The 19,445-nt window shown below is 39.4% G+C and overlaps 1 protein-coding gene across 1 annotated transcript in view; it reads left to right on the top strand.

Annotated features, from left to right (window-relative positions):
* The first annotated feature begins 723 nt into the window (after window positions 1–723).
* Window positions 724–19,445, top strand: part of LOC119791601 (delta-like protein C) — a 46,156-nt gene continuing 27,434 nt past the window's right edge. The window contains exons 1-7 of the mRNA XM_038297792.1: window positions 724–1,020; window positions 1,283–1,525; window positions 1,826–1,886; window positions 2,678–2,935; window positions 4,522–4,713; window positions 13,915–14,084; window positions 18,296–18,512. Of these exons, the coding sequence (XP_038153720.1) occupies window positions 970–1,020; window positions 1,283–1,525; window positions 1,826–1,886; window positions 2,678–2,935; window positions 4,522–4,713; window positions 13,915–14,084; window positions 18,296–18,512 (1,192 nt within the window). The 5' untranslated portion in view covers window positions 724–969. The remainder of the gene's footprint in view (window positions 1,021–1,282; window positions 1,526–1,825; window positions 1,887–2,677; window positions 2,936–4,521; window positions 4,714–13,914; window positions 14,085–18,295; window positions 18,513–19,445) is intronic.

The following is a 19,445-nucleotide window of genomic DNA, read 5'->3' as shown; positions in this document are numbered from 1 at the left end:
CCATCTAGATTAAGATCCAGAATTCTGAGATTAAAGTCAGAATTCTGAGATTAAATTCAAAATTCTGAGATTAAAGTCAGAATTCTGAGATTAAATTCAAAATTCTGAGATTAAAGTCAGAATTGAGATTAAATTCAAAATTCTGAGATTAAAGTCAGAATTCTGACAGAATTCCCCCCCCCCCCCATATTAACGAAAATATTTTTAAAAATACATGTTAACTTTTTTTAAAATTTTTCTGGCCCTAATCATCTTCCGTAGTTTGAGGGCCAGAGATTTTTAACCTTTTTTTTTGTAGGAGTTCAGTTTGATCATGGCAGGGAGGAGCTGTTGGTTATTTTAAAATGAAGTTCTTCTGCAGAGAGCGGCCCAGTTAGGATCAGTCCGTAGATCCTGCTGGTTCCGGTCCAGATTCGGAGCGTTTATTCAGTCAGCCTGGGTCTGATCTGACAGTTTGTTCCATGTAAATAAAAAGGACCCTCACACAGTAAGAAGGCCCCTGACCATCTCCTGCCCTGAGCGTACAGAACCCAGCTGCCTGGACAGTAAAGCAGAACCATGTTCGCTCTCTCCTCCTCCTGCTTTTCTTGCGGTTGATTGGAAAGTGTTTCAGGAAATCCTCAGGTGGACTCCTTTTACAGCCACCCCCCCTCATCCTCCCCGCTCCTCCCCCCTCTCCTCCCCCCGCGGTATAAAGCGGAGGTGAGACCGCAGCCGCCGCAGTCCAGAGTTCAAACAGCCGCAGTTTAGTTTCTTTTTAGCGCAGCAGGCGGACAGGACTGTTTACACCAGAAACTTTTTTTAAATTCTCTCACACAGCGGTTTGGTTTTTCTCTCTTCCCCAAAGTTTTTTCCCATTTCGTTCTTTATTTTTTATTTTTTTTCTACCATTTTTTTTCTTTATTGATTTCACCCAGTTTGGATTTTTACGCTCAGATAAACTGAGCATCGGGTCCGCGGTGCTCCGACATGGCGCGCTTGTTCCTGCCGTGGCTCCTGCTGGTCTTCTCGGCGCAGACGGTGAGTAGCTCCTCCAACAGCCCCTCAGAGGGGCTACCTGCAGAGCCGCGCAGCTTTCCTGCCGCCCGCTTTGGGAGCAGAGCGCTGTGGATCTGTGCGCCTTTACGCACAACGCGCTGAGTCTTCCCTTCCTGCGGATTTAGCTTCTAAGAGCTGGATTTCAACTTTTTAAACGCCTGATATCTTACTGCAGAATTAGGAAAACCTTTAGGGGAACATGTTTCATCTTATAAAATGACTTAAATAAACTCCCTCCTCTCAGGTTCTCACGCAGCCTCCAAAGGCGGTCTTCGAGCTGAAGGTCCAGTCCTTCAGCAGCTCCCTCAGCATCTGCAGCCAGTCCAGCGACTGCCGCATCTTTTTCCGCATATGCCTCAAACATCATCAGGGCGTCATTAACCCGGAGCCGCCGTGCACCTACGGGAACGCAAGCAGCGCCCTGATGGACCCCGGCTCCATCGCCCAGAGCTCCCCCATGAGGGTGAACGTTTCCTTTAAGTGGCCGGTAAGTGAGCAGAACCATCCGACTGTTTCCACCCCGCTGTAGGCTGAGGATCTATCCAGGTTCTTATTAAGGACAAAATCTCCACATACATGCGTTTTTTTTTATCAATCAAACAAAACAAAAAAAAAATGCAAAAGTAGACGTTTTCTGCTCTTCTGGTGACAATCAGACTCCCTTATTACATAATAAGTTGGGATTAAATACCTGTTTGACCCCGACGCGTCGGGGCCGCGCGTAATGACTCGTGTGCGTGTTTAGTGTGATTATTAATGCTTAATCATTGTTTCCTGTCCACTGCAGGGCTCCTTCTCTCTGATCCTGGAGGCCTGGACCGCGGAATCCTCAGATCTGAAGGCTGCAGGTAAAATAACAGCTGCGGCTGCTGTGCCGCGCTCTCACCGCCAGGCGGCGACAGAAAATGTGTTTATGCTCCAAATTCAGACTGAAACACAGAACAAGTTTGCAGAGTTCAGCTTTAGATAACTTTTCTTTGAAGTCTTGAAGGTTTCTAAATACATTTGGAGAAAGAGGTCTTAATTAAACAGTTTAGAAAAAAAAAATCTTGCTTTTTCTTTAAATGCTAATTGGTTTGCCAGGTGACTGATTTTATTTGGTTAAAGAAATCTACATTTTTCATGTCCATTCTGGTGAAATGTTTGACTGAGTGGAAGATTATGGAAGCTGGAAACCAGGCATCTGTGACGGGATGGATAATCTGATCAGATAAAGAAGAAGACACGGAAGTTTTGGAGATTACATCTGGTCCCTTCGAGGATCCGTCTTTCCCAGGATCTCCGGAGTGATTTTATCTGCATTCTGCTGCCTGGCCCATTCGGTCCACGGGGTGTGAGTCTGCAGCCCAGATCCGTCTCTGTTTCGACACATTCGAAGCATCTTAAAGAGCAGAATCAACAGCAGTGACACGGGACTGTTGAGATGATAAAATCTAGGGCTCTGCAGGAATAAGGGGCCCTCTGTAAAACTTGAAGAGTTTTAGTATTCCCAAATCGTGAAGAAATCAGTGGCCACTGATTCATGAGAAGTTTAACATTTAACAGAACCAGACTGATCCATGGAGCTCAGAGGATCACAGGTGTAGGTTTCTAATACAACTTTGACATAGTTTCCCCCCCCCCCTACTTGTCGCTCCAGGGGACCAGAGCAACCTCCTCAGCCGGATGACGAGCCTCCGCCGGCAGACTGTCGGGGAGAAATGGTCCCAGGATGTCCAGCAGGACAACCAGAGCCAGCTGGACTTCGCCTATCGGGTGGTCTGCATCGAGAACTACCACGGGGAGGACTGCTCAGCCTACTGCCGGCCCCGGAACGACACCTTCGGCCACTTTAACTGTGACGGCGAGGGGAACCGCCAATGCCTGGATGGCTGGAGTGGACAGTACTGCACGGACCGTGAGTTCTCTGACTCCAAGAAGGGCAAACAAACACCTAAAAGCTGTGTTTTCTTAACAGTGTAGCTGAACCCTTCAGTGAACTCTTCCTCCTCTGTTTCCATACCAGCATGCTGCCATGTTGGCTGCAGGCGAATTGAGCAAAGCTTCATTTTTAGTGCAGAAGCCTTGAAACTGCTGTTCGTGTTCAGACCAAAAGATCTCAGAGCTTCTGTCATGTTCAGCCTGTGTTAATGTGTTTGGCTCTGAGGTCCGCTCCTTTGTTTTTGGCTCAACAGTGGGCCCCGCGGTCGGGGCCCAGGTTGGCCCTCAGCCTGCTTCTTTCACAGGGACACGCGCTGGAGCTTAATGTGTGCGGCCGTGCGTGAAAGGAGACAGCATGTGTTGCTTTTGTTGTGTGAGCCAGCTGCTTCATCCGGTGCTTAACAAGCACTTATAGGGGAGGAGACTGAGCGCGCGTGTGTGTGTGTGTGTGTGTGTGTGAGCGCTCCTGTTTTGGCACCAGAGTTAGGACCATTTTATTCCCCATTTCACCATCAAATTGAGGACCGATTACCAAAACAGCTTCTCAGTAACCTGCAGCTGATGGAGAATGTCTTCTAACAGGAGGATGGTGGATTTCACTGGTTACAAGTTAAAAAATCAGCTTTAAAACTCTTTAATTGAACACATTGTCATTCAGCATCTGGCTCTTTCAGCCATTTATGACAATTTCTCCTCCACAACATCTCAGATCAACAATATTGAACTTAAAAATCAAAGTTAAAACACATTTTTCTCACCCAGACCTTTAGTTTTAAAAACATCTTTACCTTAATTATATACACTGCAAAAAATATAAATCTCAATAAGTTATTTTTTCTTAAAATAAGTGTGTTTTTCCTTGATTTGAGGAGATAAGTAAGACACTTTGCCAATGGAACAAGACAATTTCCTTTTAAAATAAGAAAAAACTATTTTATCGTCTTATTTCAAGTAAATATTATCTAACTATCTTATTTTAAGAGTGAAAATACTCATTCCATTGGCAAATCATCTTATTTACCTGCTCAAATTAAGGCTAAATATACTTAATTTAAGCCATTTTTTACTTATTTCTGGATTGTTTTTGCAGTGTACATGTACTTGATCTATTTACTGTATATAATATGTTCATTTCATTTATGCAGGAATGTGTATTTTCTTCGTGTTATTTATGTCTTTTATTCATGTTTTGCTAAATGTATTAATTGTTCTATATTTGAAGTTTTTCCAAGCCTAATGGATCCATGCTTGGCTGTATAGATGAACTCGACTCTTTGTAGCAAAGTGAGGACATTTTGCTGGTCCTGCCTTTCGGTCTTCTTTAGGACTGAGTTTAGGTTGAGCTTTGGTTTAGGGAAGCACAGGTATTGGTTAAAAAATGAATGGGAATCACCACATTGTCCTCAGTGCAGATAGCAAGATGAGAAAGTGTGTGAGGAGGAAGCTGACAGGGAGGGAATCTGCCTCTGACTCCAGCTCTGATATTCTCCTGGTAATCTTCTCTCCTCTTTTCTCTCCCTCTCTCTTTCTCCACACTCACCCTCCTCTTCCTCCTCCCATCAGCCATCTGTGCAGGAGGCTGCGGCGAAGACCGTGGCTTCTGCGAGTCAGCCGGGATGTGCAAGTGCAAGCAGGGCTGGGAGGGGAAACACTGCGACCAGTGCGTGCGGCACCCGAACTGCATCCACGGGACCTGCCAGCAGCCCTGGCAGTGCAACTGCAAGGAGGGCTGGGGAGGCCTGTACTGCGACCAAGGTGGGTCTGACCCGGGAGCGGGCCAGCCGGTGCGGTCCGGTCCGGTTAAAGCGCTGCTGGAGGTTTCATCCAGAGTTTCGGGCCTCTGAGGAGCCACTCTGAACAAATATGATATAAGGGTTGAGCTGCAGCTCAGTGGGTCCAAATGGTTGCAGAATATCCTGCAGACTTTAGAGAATTAAATATTGAAACACAACAAGGTCTTATCACCACAATATTGTTCAGTTCTTGTGTTTTAAAAAGTTCCACCAGAATCCTGAAAAAGCTCTGATCCAGATGTTCCTGACAGACTCTCCTATAAGCTGGCCAAATGGTCCCCAGACTCTCTGATGCTCTTGTTTTAGTCCCGCCCCCCCTGTTGCTTTGTCCATATTAGCCTCTCCATATTTGCTCCGACCCGATCCAGACTTAGTTCTAATACAAAACCATCTATATGGTGCTGGAAGCGGTTCTTCTTTCTCCTACTAACCAACTCTAGCTGGGATCTACTGCTTTCAAACCCAGATCAGGGAGTTCAGGGTTCAGAAGCAGAACCTTGATGGGTTGCTGGTACCATCAGCGGGTTAACAGCCTGGTTTATACTGGTCAGAAACCAGTTAAAAGTTTGGTTCACTTTGAACCAGATCAGTTAAAGATAAAACCACACCTCTAATCTTTCTGTTTGAAGCAAATTTCAACATGAGCCTTCCTGGTTCTGTTGGTTCCCTCTGCTTCGGACCGGTCAGGAGGAGGATCAATATCCGATTAGATTTAAAAGATGTTTTAAAAATTCTGCTTACCATCTGAAGTGGAACTATAACCCGTCATAATTCATCATAGCCTCCTGGTTCAAACAGGGATCAGAACCAACAGGATAAAAACAGGCTGGAATATAAAACCTCAGGAGATTTAAATTAGATTAAACATCAGGTTTGATAATTTACATCATCTCCAGTTTATAAAAATACTACAGGCATATTAGTTCATACAAATCGAAATAGGATTTGTTAGTCTCATCATCATCGTCATCGTCTAATGGTTCTTCGGTTAGAACCATTAAATGTGGTTCAAACCGAAGCATAGAAGCTGGATTTATAAACTCTGCTGGGATCTTAGATTTAGTCTTAGTTTTTTGTCTTCAGGTCGAAAGCTAATACTAGTTTAAGTCACATTTAGTCATTACTATATGTGACAGTTTTAGTCGGTTTAGGTCGACTAACTTAAAAAGGTTTTAGTCAGTTTTACGTTGCACTTCATAAAACAGTTAACCTTTATAATTTCAAATAATCAGATTCTTTACCAGACTGACAGCTCTAGCCTAGATACTACAATTGCGGGGTATAGAATGCTGCCGTGCAGTTCATCATTGCTTTTGAGCGGTAAATTTAGATTTATAGAATTCACTAAACTTTTTTTTTTATGAATTTAATCCCCAACTTTATAAAAAAGTGTCTCAAAAAAGTTGTGAAAATAACAGATCTTGTTGAAAACATCATATTGGTTCAAATAACAGACAGATGTGCATTAAAGGAATGGTTTTAGACAAACAAGGTTTCCATCCCAAAGCAAATACTTCATGATCTACTATGAATTATACATTACACACAGATTAATCAATCTTCATTACTCCAAAAAAGCAATGGACAAAAACATTCTTCTTTCTCCTTTGGCAATTTTGGCTTTTTTTTTCTAAGAATTTCCCCCTTGGTTACCACTGCTCAGGGGTAACCAATCAGGGGTCTGATATGTAAATCACACAGAACCTACATAATTGCCTTATAATGCCGTGGCAATCCGGACCTAAATTTCAAGAATATGTTAACTAAAATATTGACATAGATAGAAACAAGAACTATGAGAGAGAAATATTCACAGATCTATGCACCTTTTCATCTGGGTCTTTATCCAAAAATAAACAGTATCGAAGGAAATATTTGCTTTGAAAATAATTTAGGAATTTCTTTTGGTAGAAATGAAAGAATGTTTTGCATAACCTCTTGTGAGCTGGAAAAAAATAAAACCCTAATAGTTAGATAAAAGGATGTTTTTTGCCCTTGGCAGAGGATGATCAGCCATATATAGTTTATTAAGTAGCGAGGGAGGAAGAGCCATATTGCTGAGAGCGAACCATCAGTGTGGAGCGTAAAGCGCAGACTCTGAGCTATGCCACAAAAAGACACATTTCTGCACAAGCACAGCTGGAGTTTGTCAGAGTTGAGCGAGCTTTACCGGACCATTCCGGATACACTGCAAAAATGATCTAAAAATGAGTTAAAAAGTCTAAAAGAAAGTGTATTTACCCTTAATTTGAGTAGGTAAATAAGATGATTTGCCAATGGAATGAGTATTTTAACTCTTAAAATAAGATAGATAGATATTATACACTTGAAATAAGACAATGCAATAGTTTTTTCTTATTTTAAATGTAAATTGTCTTGTTCCATTGGCAAAGTGTCTCACTTACCTCCTTAATTTAAGAAAAAATGACTTATTGAGATTTACATTTTTTGCAGTGTAACTTTCCACCCCTGCCGCAGCTGCTATGATCCATCTGTGTTCATGCAGAACGAGCACCACTGAATGCCAGGAGGGCGGCATGACCAAACTGGATGCAGCGAAAGTTTGATGCTGTTTATCAGATTAAAGCACAATGATGCATTTTAAACATCTGACAGACAACCCGCTGACGTTTTTATTTAGTCTCGTCATCGAAAACTCACACCCATGACTCATCATGTTTTGGTCATCAAAAATCTACGTTTAGCTCGTCAGTTCTCGTCATTAAAAAGTAATGTCAATTAAATAATTTTATCATCACCGTTGACAAAAACAACACTGCTCAACTTCAAAGTTTCATTTCAGTCAAAGATTCTGCCTTAATGCTAAAAACTAAAATACACTATTTCTGAGTTTTAGAAAGTGATATCAGACCAATTAGAATGACAATTATGTTATTATGTGGAAAGTTGACCAGCTTCTCAAGGAAAGAGAGTCAGGAAGGATGTTTAATGAAGAGGCTGTTTGTTCAGAGGCTGCATCCAAGTGTATTCATGGAAAGTTGAGTGGAGGGAAAAAGTGTGGTATGAACAGATGCACCAGCAACAGGCAGCCTGGAAAGAATTGTAAAGAAAAATCAACTGAATGATTTGGAAAAGCTTCTGAAATGCACTGAGGCTGGAGTCAGAACATCGAGGTCCACTTCACCCAGACTGATCCTGCACATAGGCTACATCAGAAACAGAACCTGGCTGAAGCTCAGCGGTCCAAAGTTCTGCTGAAATCAGAATAATGTTTACATTTCATTGGGAAATCAAGAGTGGAGAGCCCCAGAATCTAAGGATGCTGATTTCATTTTTCCTCAGGGAGACGAGAGAATTTATAAAGGTTAGAATCCTATGAACACGGATCAGGCTCTTAGTCATAACCTTAATGTTCCTGTGATTTGCTCATAATATCTTTATCCACGTTGGTTACAAGCAGCACAGCTCTAACGAATCTCCTTACATCGTCCCAATGCTCCAATACATAACTGGGTGCTTTAGTTTTCCTAAATCATTGTTATTTACTGCTTTCATGTTAGATTAAAATCTAACACATGTTTTTCACATGGGGATACCAGAAGTACTCTCCAGCTGAGATTTTTTTTATGTGCAATGATGTGATTTCTGTATAATTTCACCTCAAAGTGTGTATATATATATATATATATATATATATATATATATATATATATATATATATATATATATATATATATATATATATATATTTAGCATTGCTTTAAAGCATCACTTTTCAGCACTATACCTTTTTTAATAGCCAATTTAGACCTATTATCGTGCAAATATAACAAGTTTACCATAACATTAAACAATCATCAATCTACATTAATAATGAATTATTTACAATAATTAATCTGTAAGTCGTGACATTTTTAAACAATCTTAAATATTTCATATTTGATCATCAAACCACCAGTTTTATTAAAAGATCTGATTGCAGAAAAGTGTCCAAATATATTAACACCTCCCTCATATGAAACCTTGAAGTAGATAGTAGTTGCCTACTAACTAGTTACTTTGGCTTAACTATAACCAGTTGCTTTTTGAAAGTGATCTGCCAACTCTGGCCTGGTGAAGGGCGACGATGACGAGGACAAAGTGGCGAGATGCTGAACATAGAAGCTGCTTTAATGGAGGAAATTAGAGTTTCTAAACTTATTTTTGATCACATCGATATTTATGGCTTATTTAGCCTGTAATAAGAAAACAAATGGGGTTTAGTTTTATTAGTTATTTTAAACCCATATCATTCAATCATTTATGAAAATCACATTTCCAAACAGCACATTTAATTAGCAAATACATATGTAATTTGTAAGCCAAATAATTAGCTTATTAGTTTTTTTTTTACTCAAGATATTTTTTATTGAATTTTACAAACAAAAAAAACAGAGCACAGTTATAAGATCTTACAAGGTAGGCCTATAAAAGCCAGTTAGACAAGGTGCTCATACAAAAGTTTGTTAAAGTAAAAGAAATATAGACTTCACAAATAGAAAAACTAGCATAACAACTACAATAAAACAAGTCAAGTAGTGAAGCACAAAGATATAATACAATAGAACAAACCAAATAACCCCTTCCCCATCAGCGTATTAGTTTTAAATGTTTATTTAGCAAGCATAGTATTTAGTTTACAAACTAGTTATTTAATTTTTCTCTTAAATATTTATTCAGTAAGTTGAATATACAGCTCTAGTTAGCAAGTTATATATCTAGATCCAATCTAAATGTTTAGGTCTAAGCTTGAATTAATAGTTAGTTTTCTAAGTAAATATTTAGCTTTTTGGCTCTTGCTGAAATTATTTTTTAATTTGTAACAAAATATGACGCTATTAACATAAATAATTGTTTTGGAAGTAAATATTTAGTTTTATAGATAAATGCTAAATATAAATTAGATAAATTTCTTTGCAGACTAAATATATAATTCAGTTCAATTTAGTTTATTTATATAGCACCATTTCACAACGCATGTCATCTCACTACATTTTATTTGGGAATCAATATTTAATTTACAATATAAATCATATTAGACTTAAACATTTAGTTTACTTAATTTACATAATTTAGTTTATCTAGATAACTAAGTATTATTCAGTGAAAAGTTTAAATATTTAGATTTCAAATTAAATATTTTACTTAGCAATTCAGTTTTTGCTATGAAATGTGATATATATATATATATATATATATATATATATATATATATATATATATATATATATATATATATATATATATATATATATATATATATATATATATATATATATATATATAGCATCAGAGCATTTATTTCAGATACATTTATTGCTTGAATTGCTCAGAGGTAAGACTGATGATTCAAACAATAAACTTAATGTATCTCAATTGAATACAACTAGTAAAAATTTTGAGTAAATATACTTTATTTATACTATATACATAAATGTAACAGTTATGAATTTTAAATAAATAGGAAATGTTACATTTATGAATATGCATCATATAATGATTATTCAATAGTTTTCTGTTAAAAGCGTTTCAAAAAAAGTAAATGGGTATTTTTTATGCAATAGAATTAAATTTGATGATATTGCTTTGATAAATAATTTCCCATTTTTCCCCCCTTATTAAAGGTTAAATAATCCAAAAATATTGCTGTTTATGTGACCAGATAACTTCACAAACTGCACCTTTCTGCCTATGGTTGCAAATATTTAGTATCGATTTAGGTCTGTGAGTTCTTCAGAGGAAGAATCGGCTCAGAGGAAGTGGGACACTGTGAGGACAGGAGACAGTCTGCAGGAGGACAGAGTGAAGTCAGAGGAAGCAGAGAAGGGCGTAGAAGGGCTTCTATTAAAGGCATGAGTTCTAGAAGATGAGCTTTAATCACCAGAATTTCAGCAAACAACTGTTTTTTTAATACAGAGCAAAAAAACCCAATGTTCAGATGACCTAAAGGCTGCTATCCAAGCAAACCGGGCTTCCAGAACATTTCAGCAGAACCACAGGCTGACATCCATCTCCAACTGCTTTTATTTATTAGTTTATACAAAAACAGACTGACTGATGATAGGAGATACAGAACATGGAGGTAATGTTTAACCCTTGTCTGGATTCATTTATTCATCTAAAGGAATCTTCAGATTCTACAAAAAAAAAATGTTTTTTTTCTTTTTTTAAGCTTTAATATAGAGTCATCTAAATTATGATAAATTAAAATTAGAAATGTATTTTATGTGTGAAACAGATCTGCATGATATATTCATAAAATGCTTTATTAAAACAAAAAGAAATAATTCTAAAGAATATTAACATTTTATGAACATTTTATATCGATTCATGAAACAACACTGAATAGATAACATCAACTCATCCATGACACCACATCATGGAGCAGGTGGAGGGAGACCTGCAGCTCCTCCACCGTCCATCTGATTCCAGCCCACTGAGTCTCAACAGGGTTTAGGTCTGAAAACAAGCTGCAGCACCATTACTCGCAGTCTCTTTAGCAAGGCAGCAGCAGTCTTGAAGTGTTTTGGGTCATTATGATTAGTAGTGGTTTAAAACATGGGCAGGGAGCAATAATTAGGACAAGAGTTAATTCACACCCCTGATCCAGCAGATGAAGACTTTGACCCTTTCCCAACATGGCTGAAGATAAAACCGCCGACAACTTCCTTTATTTATGGCTGTTAAAGTAAAACTTTAACTTAAAATCTTATTTCGCTGTCAGAGCCGCTTAGACCCCCAAATACAGGCGGTGCGGTGTCACTGGGAATCCCCAGCAGCGGCTGTCTCAGGCCCGGTTTGACCCCTGCTGTTGGTGGCGGCAGGAGGTAGATGTTAGGTTAGATGTTTAGTTAGTTTGGTTAGTCAGATTTTTTTTCAGGTATGTGGAACAAACTGCAGGCACCAAAATAGAAAAAGTGAACATATTATGTCGGCAGATTACGACATTTGAAGTTAATTAAGGCGTAAATAAACTGTTTGAGAGGAAAGATCATAGCGATCTGCATCAGCAGCGCTGAGTCTGTCTCTCTGCCAGCTCCCAGATCAGCTTCTCTGCGCAAGCAGCAAAATGTTACATTTTTACAACTCCAGGAAAAGCTGTACATCCCAAAAACAGCATGAATAATTAGTCATTTCTCTTAGTAAATGTACAATGTACGCCTGTACGCATTGCTATCTAAAAGCCTGAAGACTATTCAAGAACAACTTTGCAACTCCGTTTAGATTTCAGGATTTATTTCGATATAATGTTTTTTTCTTTTGCTTTATTTGCATGAAATTCTGCCTGATGTTGATCTATATCCAGTCTATTAAAGATAGACAAAGAAAACAAATCAGGGTTTGAAGGAACAAATGGTACTAAAGTTCCCTGAAACTTTTTAAACACCCGGAGAAAGTTTAATGATTTTAGATGAAGATAAGTTTAGGCAATTACTAGAAAATCGTTGTGCAACTGAGCATCTAAGGGAACATCAGTTTGAAATCAGGTTTTGTAAATTCACAATTTGCTATTTAATTGAAGCATCAGAGAGCAGAACATTCCCTCTGAAGTTCAGTCAGTCCTGATGGCAGCGACTAATTGAGAAGGTCTGCTGACTCTGAGAGGGGACGGCCTTCTGCTGCTTCTTCCTGCCGAGGATCATCTCTACCCTGATTCACAATTCATCCTTCAGCACAGGATCAGCAGCCGCTAAACCAGATGAAAATATTCTGTTTCCATAATGCTGTTGGATCGAAGCACCAAACCCCAGCAGTGGAGGAAGTCCTTCAATGTGATGCATGACAACGAGGAACCTGATCACCATCATGGTGGCAGCAAACTAAAGGTGGACCTTCTGTAGAAGTATTTATAATTTACAGAGCAGAGAAACCTTACTGACTTCTTTAGGCGAGAATCCTCTGGAACATCTTCGACTGCCTCTGTGAGAAGATGGCTGTTGTCAACCAGGTGGAAGAACTTTCCTTGCTAACTGGATCAGACCCAGAACTAAACCTGCTCGCTTATCGACTCCGGCACTCTTAGAACTACAGACTGCTGGTCCAGAGGAAGGATCTGCTTCCATCAGGAGATGATGAGTGTCACTGTTAAAACACATCAACTGGTGTTTATAAATCCAGTAAGAAATGGTTTATTAGCCCCTGTTTGCAGCCCCGTTTATAATTACTTTATAACAGAATTATAAAACCAACTTCAATCCTCTTATCTGACATAGTTAAATTAGCAATTCTGCCACACAAATGGGATTTTATTCTGTTTGATACGGGCTGGTGGTGGCAAAGAAACTAAAGATCTGATATGAATTGTTTATTCCCTAAGATGTTTACTGTGTTGATCCAACATTGTTTCATCCCGAGAGTTTAGAAGCCAAGGAAGGAGTGGAAGCAAAGTCAGATACCAGACTGAAAAAAGACCAAAGAAAACTCTGGATTTTGGATTTTTTCACAGTGCTGGATGCCACATAAATCCCATCACGTTCCTGCTGTTTGACCTCAGATGTTCAGAGGTGTTTAGCAGAGCTCCATTGTTGGTCCTCTTTTATACGTCCGTTTCTTTTTGATGACACTTCCTACTGGGTTTCCTCTGCCATCCGTCCGTGCCATCATGTGCATTCTGCTTGGTTGCTTGTCTCCTTACCTCTTTAGAGCTCCTTTTACCTGCTGAGGCTCGGAGCTCCTGGTCCCTGAGGGCCTCAACAGGAACAGCTGAAGAAAATATGTCAGCAGAAGATTATTTCAAAGCTCTGGTTGATTTCAGTTGGAGAAAAATCAAACTTCTGTGTCTGAGTTTAGAAAATGATGAACAGAAAATCTGCATATTATGGGGATGTTATAAAAAAACAGTAAAACATGAACTAAATTTGGTCTTTAATGCTAAATTCTGCTGCTCTTCATGAAATATTTCAAACGCGACATTTATTGTGACAAAATGTTCAGTTTTGTTTAGCTTTACGAGTTTCTTTGTTGCACATTTATTCATAAAGGAAAAAAGAAAAACATATTTATTTGGATGTTTAATTAAGGTTTTGTTGACAGTTTTCTTTGGTCGTGGACCTCAGCTTACCTGAGGTGTAGTTCAGTAGGCTGAGATGTTTTTTAGGTGATACTCTGCTTCTGATTGGCTCTTTTTATTAATATCCGCCAATGTTTCCTTTCCTCTCCCCAGACCTGAACTATTGCACCAACCACCGGCCGTGCCAGAACCAAGCCTCATGCACCAACACCGGCGAGGGGAGCTATACCTGCACGTGCCAACCTGGCTTCACTGGCAAGAACTGCGGGACGGAGACCAACGAGTGCGACAGCAACCCCTGCAGGAACGGAGGAAGCTGCAAAGTACGTCACCAGATCCACTCCAGAACCAAGCGGTTCTTGCTCCCTCATAGAAACACCGATCAGTTCAAACGTCCAACATGGAGGAATGGCGCTGGCATCCATCAGGGGAAGAATGCGGGAGGCTTTTCTCTCTGCAGATCTCTGAATTCCTCTAGGTTTGATGCCTTCGTGGGTCAGTTCTGTTCTTTAAGCATGCTGCTAGTGCAGCATCAGACCGGGATATTTGCAGTTCGGGAATCTTATCTTTCTTATTCTGCTGTGGGGTCTGTTGTGCCTGATTTCCTGATCCATGAGTACAGCTTAATGGTGCTTTTGGACCTACAAGTGTTTACTAAAGTGGATAAACTTAAATGCACACTTCTAGGAAACCCAGGAATATTTTTTATGAAAAAACAAAACAAAAAGATTGCTTTTCTTCCAACAGTTCTGTGCAGATCCATTTGGCTATTTTATTATCACTTTAGGGATATAAATATATATTCCTAATATATTTTCATCTACAATAAGGTACACAGGTAGTTATTAGAGGATCATGTTTCGAAAAAATCCAGGAAGCAGCAACAGTAGTTTCTCCTGAACCACTAGGGTTCTACTGTATTAACGTGGTTAGAGCTGAGCTTAGTGACGACAGCTTCGTTTTCCAGTTAGATAAACGCACTGGGAATACCTCACTAAAGCAAAATAAGATCTATTTTTTCTTATCTACAGAAAATGTTATTATGAAGTAACATTAGTTTGGACATTTTTGTTCCTCATTCAAACATTTACTCTAACGATGTTTGGAGCTTGTTATGCTATGTTCACACCGCACTCGCTTTGGGCAGCAAAGAAGCACCTGCTGCTTCATTTTCAATGCTTGTATGCAGTAACTTCAGACGCCTGTCAAGTTGCTTCTGATGTGCGTCCACTAAAGTGTGAAAAGATGCGTCTCATGCTTTCTGCTGCTCCTGTGTTCAGTGGCAGAGCAGCTTTGCTATATTTGCTGTTATAAGCTGGTAAAAAGTAGTTTTGGTATATTTTTAAGTGAGGAAGTGCAACTTAAAACATGTCAGTTCATTCAGTTCATCCTGCCTTCAAATATTTTTTTGCTGTTGATCCCCACATACCAGCAGTGTGTTGTCGCTAGGAATCCCCAGCTGCTGCTGGGGTTTTTTCCCCTACTGTTTGTCATAGCTGGAAGTCGATGTTAGCGTTTTTTCAGGTTTGTGGTACAAACTGCAGGCACTAGCAAAATAAAAGGGAGCATATTTTGCTGGCAAGTTTCAACTTTCTTTGTAAACTTGGGCATTAATAAATTATTAAGTTTCCAATTCCAGCAGCAGCTGCTTGTGAAGCGAATCACGCACCCAGATTCCTCAAGAGTTGCCGCTCCTGCTGCTCAAGATGCGCTGCAGGACCTCTTGATGTACCTTGATGCTTGTCAACCATTGACTTAGCATGTAATCCAGCTGGTTTGCTGTTTCGAACACGTGCGATGTGAACGTAGCATTAGAACACTGCCCTGCATGGAGTCCAATACCCTCCTGCTCCGGTGGTCTGTTGTTGAAGCCCAGGATCACTTCTCCTCTGCAGTTCTTAGTGTTTCCTCAGCTGCTTAGTCCATAATCTCAGTGGTCTGGAACCAAGATTCTGCTCCTTATTAGTTTGCTGGACCTGTGGTCTTGCTGTAAAGCTTGTTTCAGCATAAGGCAACATGACCTCCTCAACTATTCTGAGGCCTTCTCCATAATACGGGAAATATCACATATCATGATTCCTGAACCTGTAATCTCACAGACAGTGATTTTTTTAATCCAACAAACAACCTTTATTGCTATTGTCACAAGTACAACAAAATGAGAGAAAAATGGAAAAGAAAGAGAGAAAAATATCTGGTTATGTTAAATTTGGTTTTATAAAGTACAAAAATACAAGAGTTTTGTTAAAAAGATCTAATAAAAACGTGTATATATATATATATATATATATATATATATATATATATATATATATATATATATATATATATATATATATATATATATATATATATATATATATATATATATATATATATATATATATAAGGGCTGAAACAATCAGATTAATCGTGATTAATTGATTATTGAAACAATTAACAACTAATTTAGTCATCGATAAATCGTTAACTGGAGTATAGAGACAGAGTATACAGCGCTTTAACTGACAGAGTGACCAATTTACAGTAATTGTACTAACATTGTAAAAAAATTTTTTTTAGGTGTTTTGCAATTAGAATAGAATATTTTTCATCTGTCAATATGCTCTATCCAGAACTTCCCAAGATGAAAAGTTTTACTTTCATTTGGTTTAATTTAACATAAAATCTTTTTTTAAGGAGCCTTTTGCTATCCTATAATTAATTGATTAATCGAAAAAATAATGAACAGATTAATCGATTTGCAAAATAATCTTAAATTGCAGCCCTACTATACATATTTATCTGCCTTTACATTGAGCTGTTGGATAGAAACTGCTGAATCTGCTTTTCCTTGTTTTTATTGATCTGTAACATCAAGCCTGACAGTAACACATTTAGTGACGCAACAGGACTGTTTAGAGATGGCAGTAACTGTAATGTTCTCCAAATTTGTGACGAGGGGAGTGAAAGATCTTTTGAGATGCATTATTTACTCCTTTGGGTTGCTTCATTCTGAGTAACTGTACAGCTGATGCAGAGTATGCCGTCAATAGAGCGACGGTAAAAAGACACCAGCACCTCAGAGATGTTCATGTTCCAGGTCAGGACTTCCCATCCAGACACATCCTAAAGTCAAATATCATCCTTTTGGTCTTGGAGATGTTGAGAAGCATCATCATCTTTGGGCAGACCCATCCTTCCAGACATGAACCCCACCCCTGTGGTGTCACCTGCAAACCATAATGCCTGACCCTCTGACCCCTGTGCAGCAGGAAGCTGTGGATCCACATGAAGGTGGATTGTGGCGGTTTGCTGAGCTACAGTCCACCAAAAGAAGCTGGTTGAATCTCAACCACAGCTCAAGGAAGAACGCTGCGGCATGGAGGGCTGTGGCTACTTCATCTTCAGAGGAACTCTCAGCCTTGTAGGCAAATTGGTGGGGAACAAAAGTTTGGGGAGGAGTGATGTGAGCCCTCACTAGCTGTTCAAAGCATTTCATGACCAATGGTGTCATCGACATGCATGATTTCTTGGACAAGCAGACAATGAAGACCGTGGACTTGGGCAGGAAAAATTAAGTTCCCGCCAGCAGGTTAGGGAAGTCCCTCAGAGCCTGTCTGGGGCATTCCACTGCCTGTTCCTCGCCGTATGGTCCTTCTGAGTGAGCCCTTCTGCTGTGAGTTGAAGGGCGTACTAAAAAGTGACAGAAGTGAAAGTGTATCTCTCGGTCTTGTAGTTTGCTGCTGGATCTCCTTCTAAACCTGCTTGCTATTGAGCTTCCTCATACATACTACCTTAGCCTTTCTAATGCCTCCCTTCAGACTTGCCTTGGCTGTGCTGGAGACACCTTTATTGCCTAACCTGTAAGCAATAATGTCTTCTTGTGCAGCTGTTGGACATTCCTGGTCATTGAGGGGGTCTTGTTGAGGTAAAGTCATATGGCCTTGAGGACCAGTAGGCTATTGGACAGCACAAGTGCTAAACTGAACTGAAACAATGGGACTAAAGTTTGATTTATGCTTGACGTGTTGGCGAGGTCCGTACGGCCAAATCACGTCATTTTGGGCCTTGATGCAGTTTCGTGTATACTTCATCTGGACAGAACTTAGGGAAATTTTTAACTACACGGAAGGAGACCAACGGATAACGTAAGCAGCTCCTCCTGGTGAGGGTTTGCAAATGTCATGCTCATAATTATCACCACTATCACCAAACTGTAAAAAAAATGCCAGGAACCAAATTACTGTCCCTCTCATGAAAAGTCTTTGATAAAGTTGTAAACAGCTGGATCTTCGCCTCCCTACTGTTTTTGTGGAGTCAGCTTGTCCTGAACATGCCCCCTCCCTGGACCAGAACAGGGGCAAAGACACACAGAGTATAAATGCTACAGACGCAGTGATGGTTGCCTCTTTTTCTGCGTGGAATATCCGTGCATCAAGCCTAATGAGCCCTTAAAGCAATATCCTCCATGCTTAAGGTCTTTTGTGTCTTTTAAACATTCCCACCCTTCTGTCAGCCTTACAGGTGTCTCTCTCTTCCTGTTTTCCTGCAGGATCTGTTGAACGATTATTCCTGCGCATGCCCTCAGGGCTTCTATGGGAAGAATTGCGAGATAAGTGCCATGTTATGTGCAGATGAGCCGTGCTTTAATAGAGGAACCTGCATGGAGTCCGACACCGGCGGCTACAGCTGCCTCTGCCCGACTGGCTTCACTGGCTCCAACTGCGAGAAGCGGATGGATCGATGCAGCAGCAACCCCTGTGCTAACGGTACAAATCATATGTCACCCCACCATGTTACAGGGAAACAATTAATCTGTCAATCTGGATTTTTCAGTTAAATCTTAAATAACTCCAGTTTGCTTGGTTTATTATATCTATGTCAGTCTGCAAATTGACTTAGTGAAGTGAGTTGAGATGACATGTGTTTTTAAATTAGCGCAATATAAACAGACTTAATTTTAACTGAATTTCCATATGAGAAATAGGATGGATGTTTTATATCACATCGATATCAAACGGAGATAAATGCTAAAAATAGATAACCATAAATTTAGTAAAGCCCGTCACTGATAACCTCTCTGGGTCTCTGTAAAGTATCTCAGTAGGTTTGATCTGGATCCCGGCCATCTTCTGATGTAATCACTCATTATTGGCTGGACCTCTAATTCACTTGTTAGTGCATAAGAGTTCTTATATTAGTCAGTTATTGACTGTATACATGACCGTCATCAATCCGACATAACATAAAAGAAGAAGAAGAAAAAAACAAGACAAAAGTAGGTAAGTCGTTCATTGGAGCCTCAGTTCAACTGAAGGCAAAGCAGTTAACGGATCATTAGCCAAGATTCGGATGGACAGGAAGCCAAACAAGCAACTCCTGGAGGATGATGGATGAGCAGCAGAGAATCACCTGATACTGGACTGGGACATCTGCAGAAGCAAACCCAAACTAATCTAATCTTCTTCTAACTATAAAACATAACAATCATATCCATTATAATGAAAAATAACAATAATTCAACAAATTAAAAATAGAAAATACAGAGTCTTAAAAATACTTTGGTACAGAGATTCTAAAAACTAATAAATACAAAACTATAATGGTTATAATGATAAATATAATTAATAGTATTGTATTTATTTTTGTTTATCTTAAAATGATCACATGTACATATGGTTTTGAAAGATTTAATCCAATGA

The sequence above is a fragment of the Cyprinodon tularosa genome, unplaced genomic scaffold (genome assembly GCF_016077235.1).
Source record: "Cyprinodon tularosa strain WSP-4 unplaced genomic scaffold, ASM1607723v1 ctg397, whole genome shotgun sequence".
Classification (NCBI taxonomy): Eukaryota; Metazoa; Chordata; class Actinopteri; order Cyprinodontiformes; family Cyprinodontidae; genus Cyprinodon; species Cyprinodon tularosa.
Note: the sequence above shows the minus strand (reverse complement) of the source record. Positions and strands in the feature narration are given on the sequence as shown.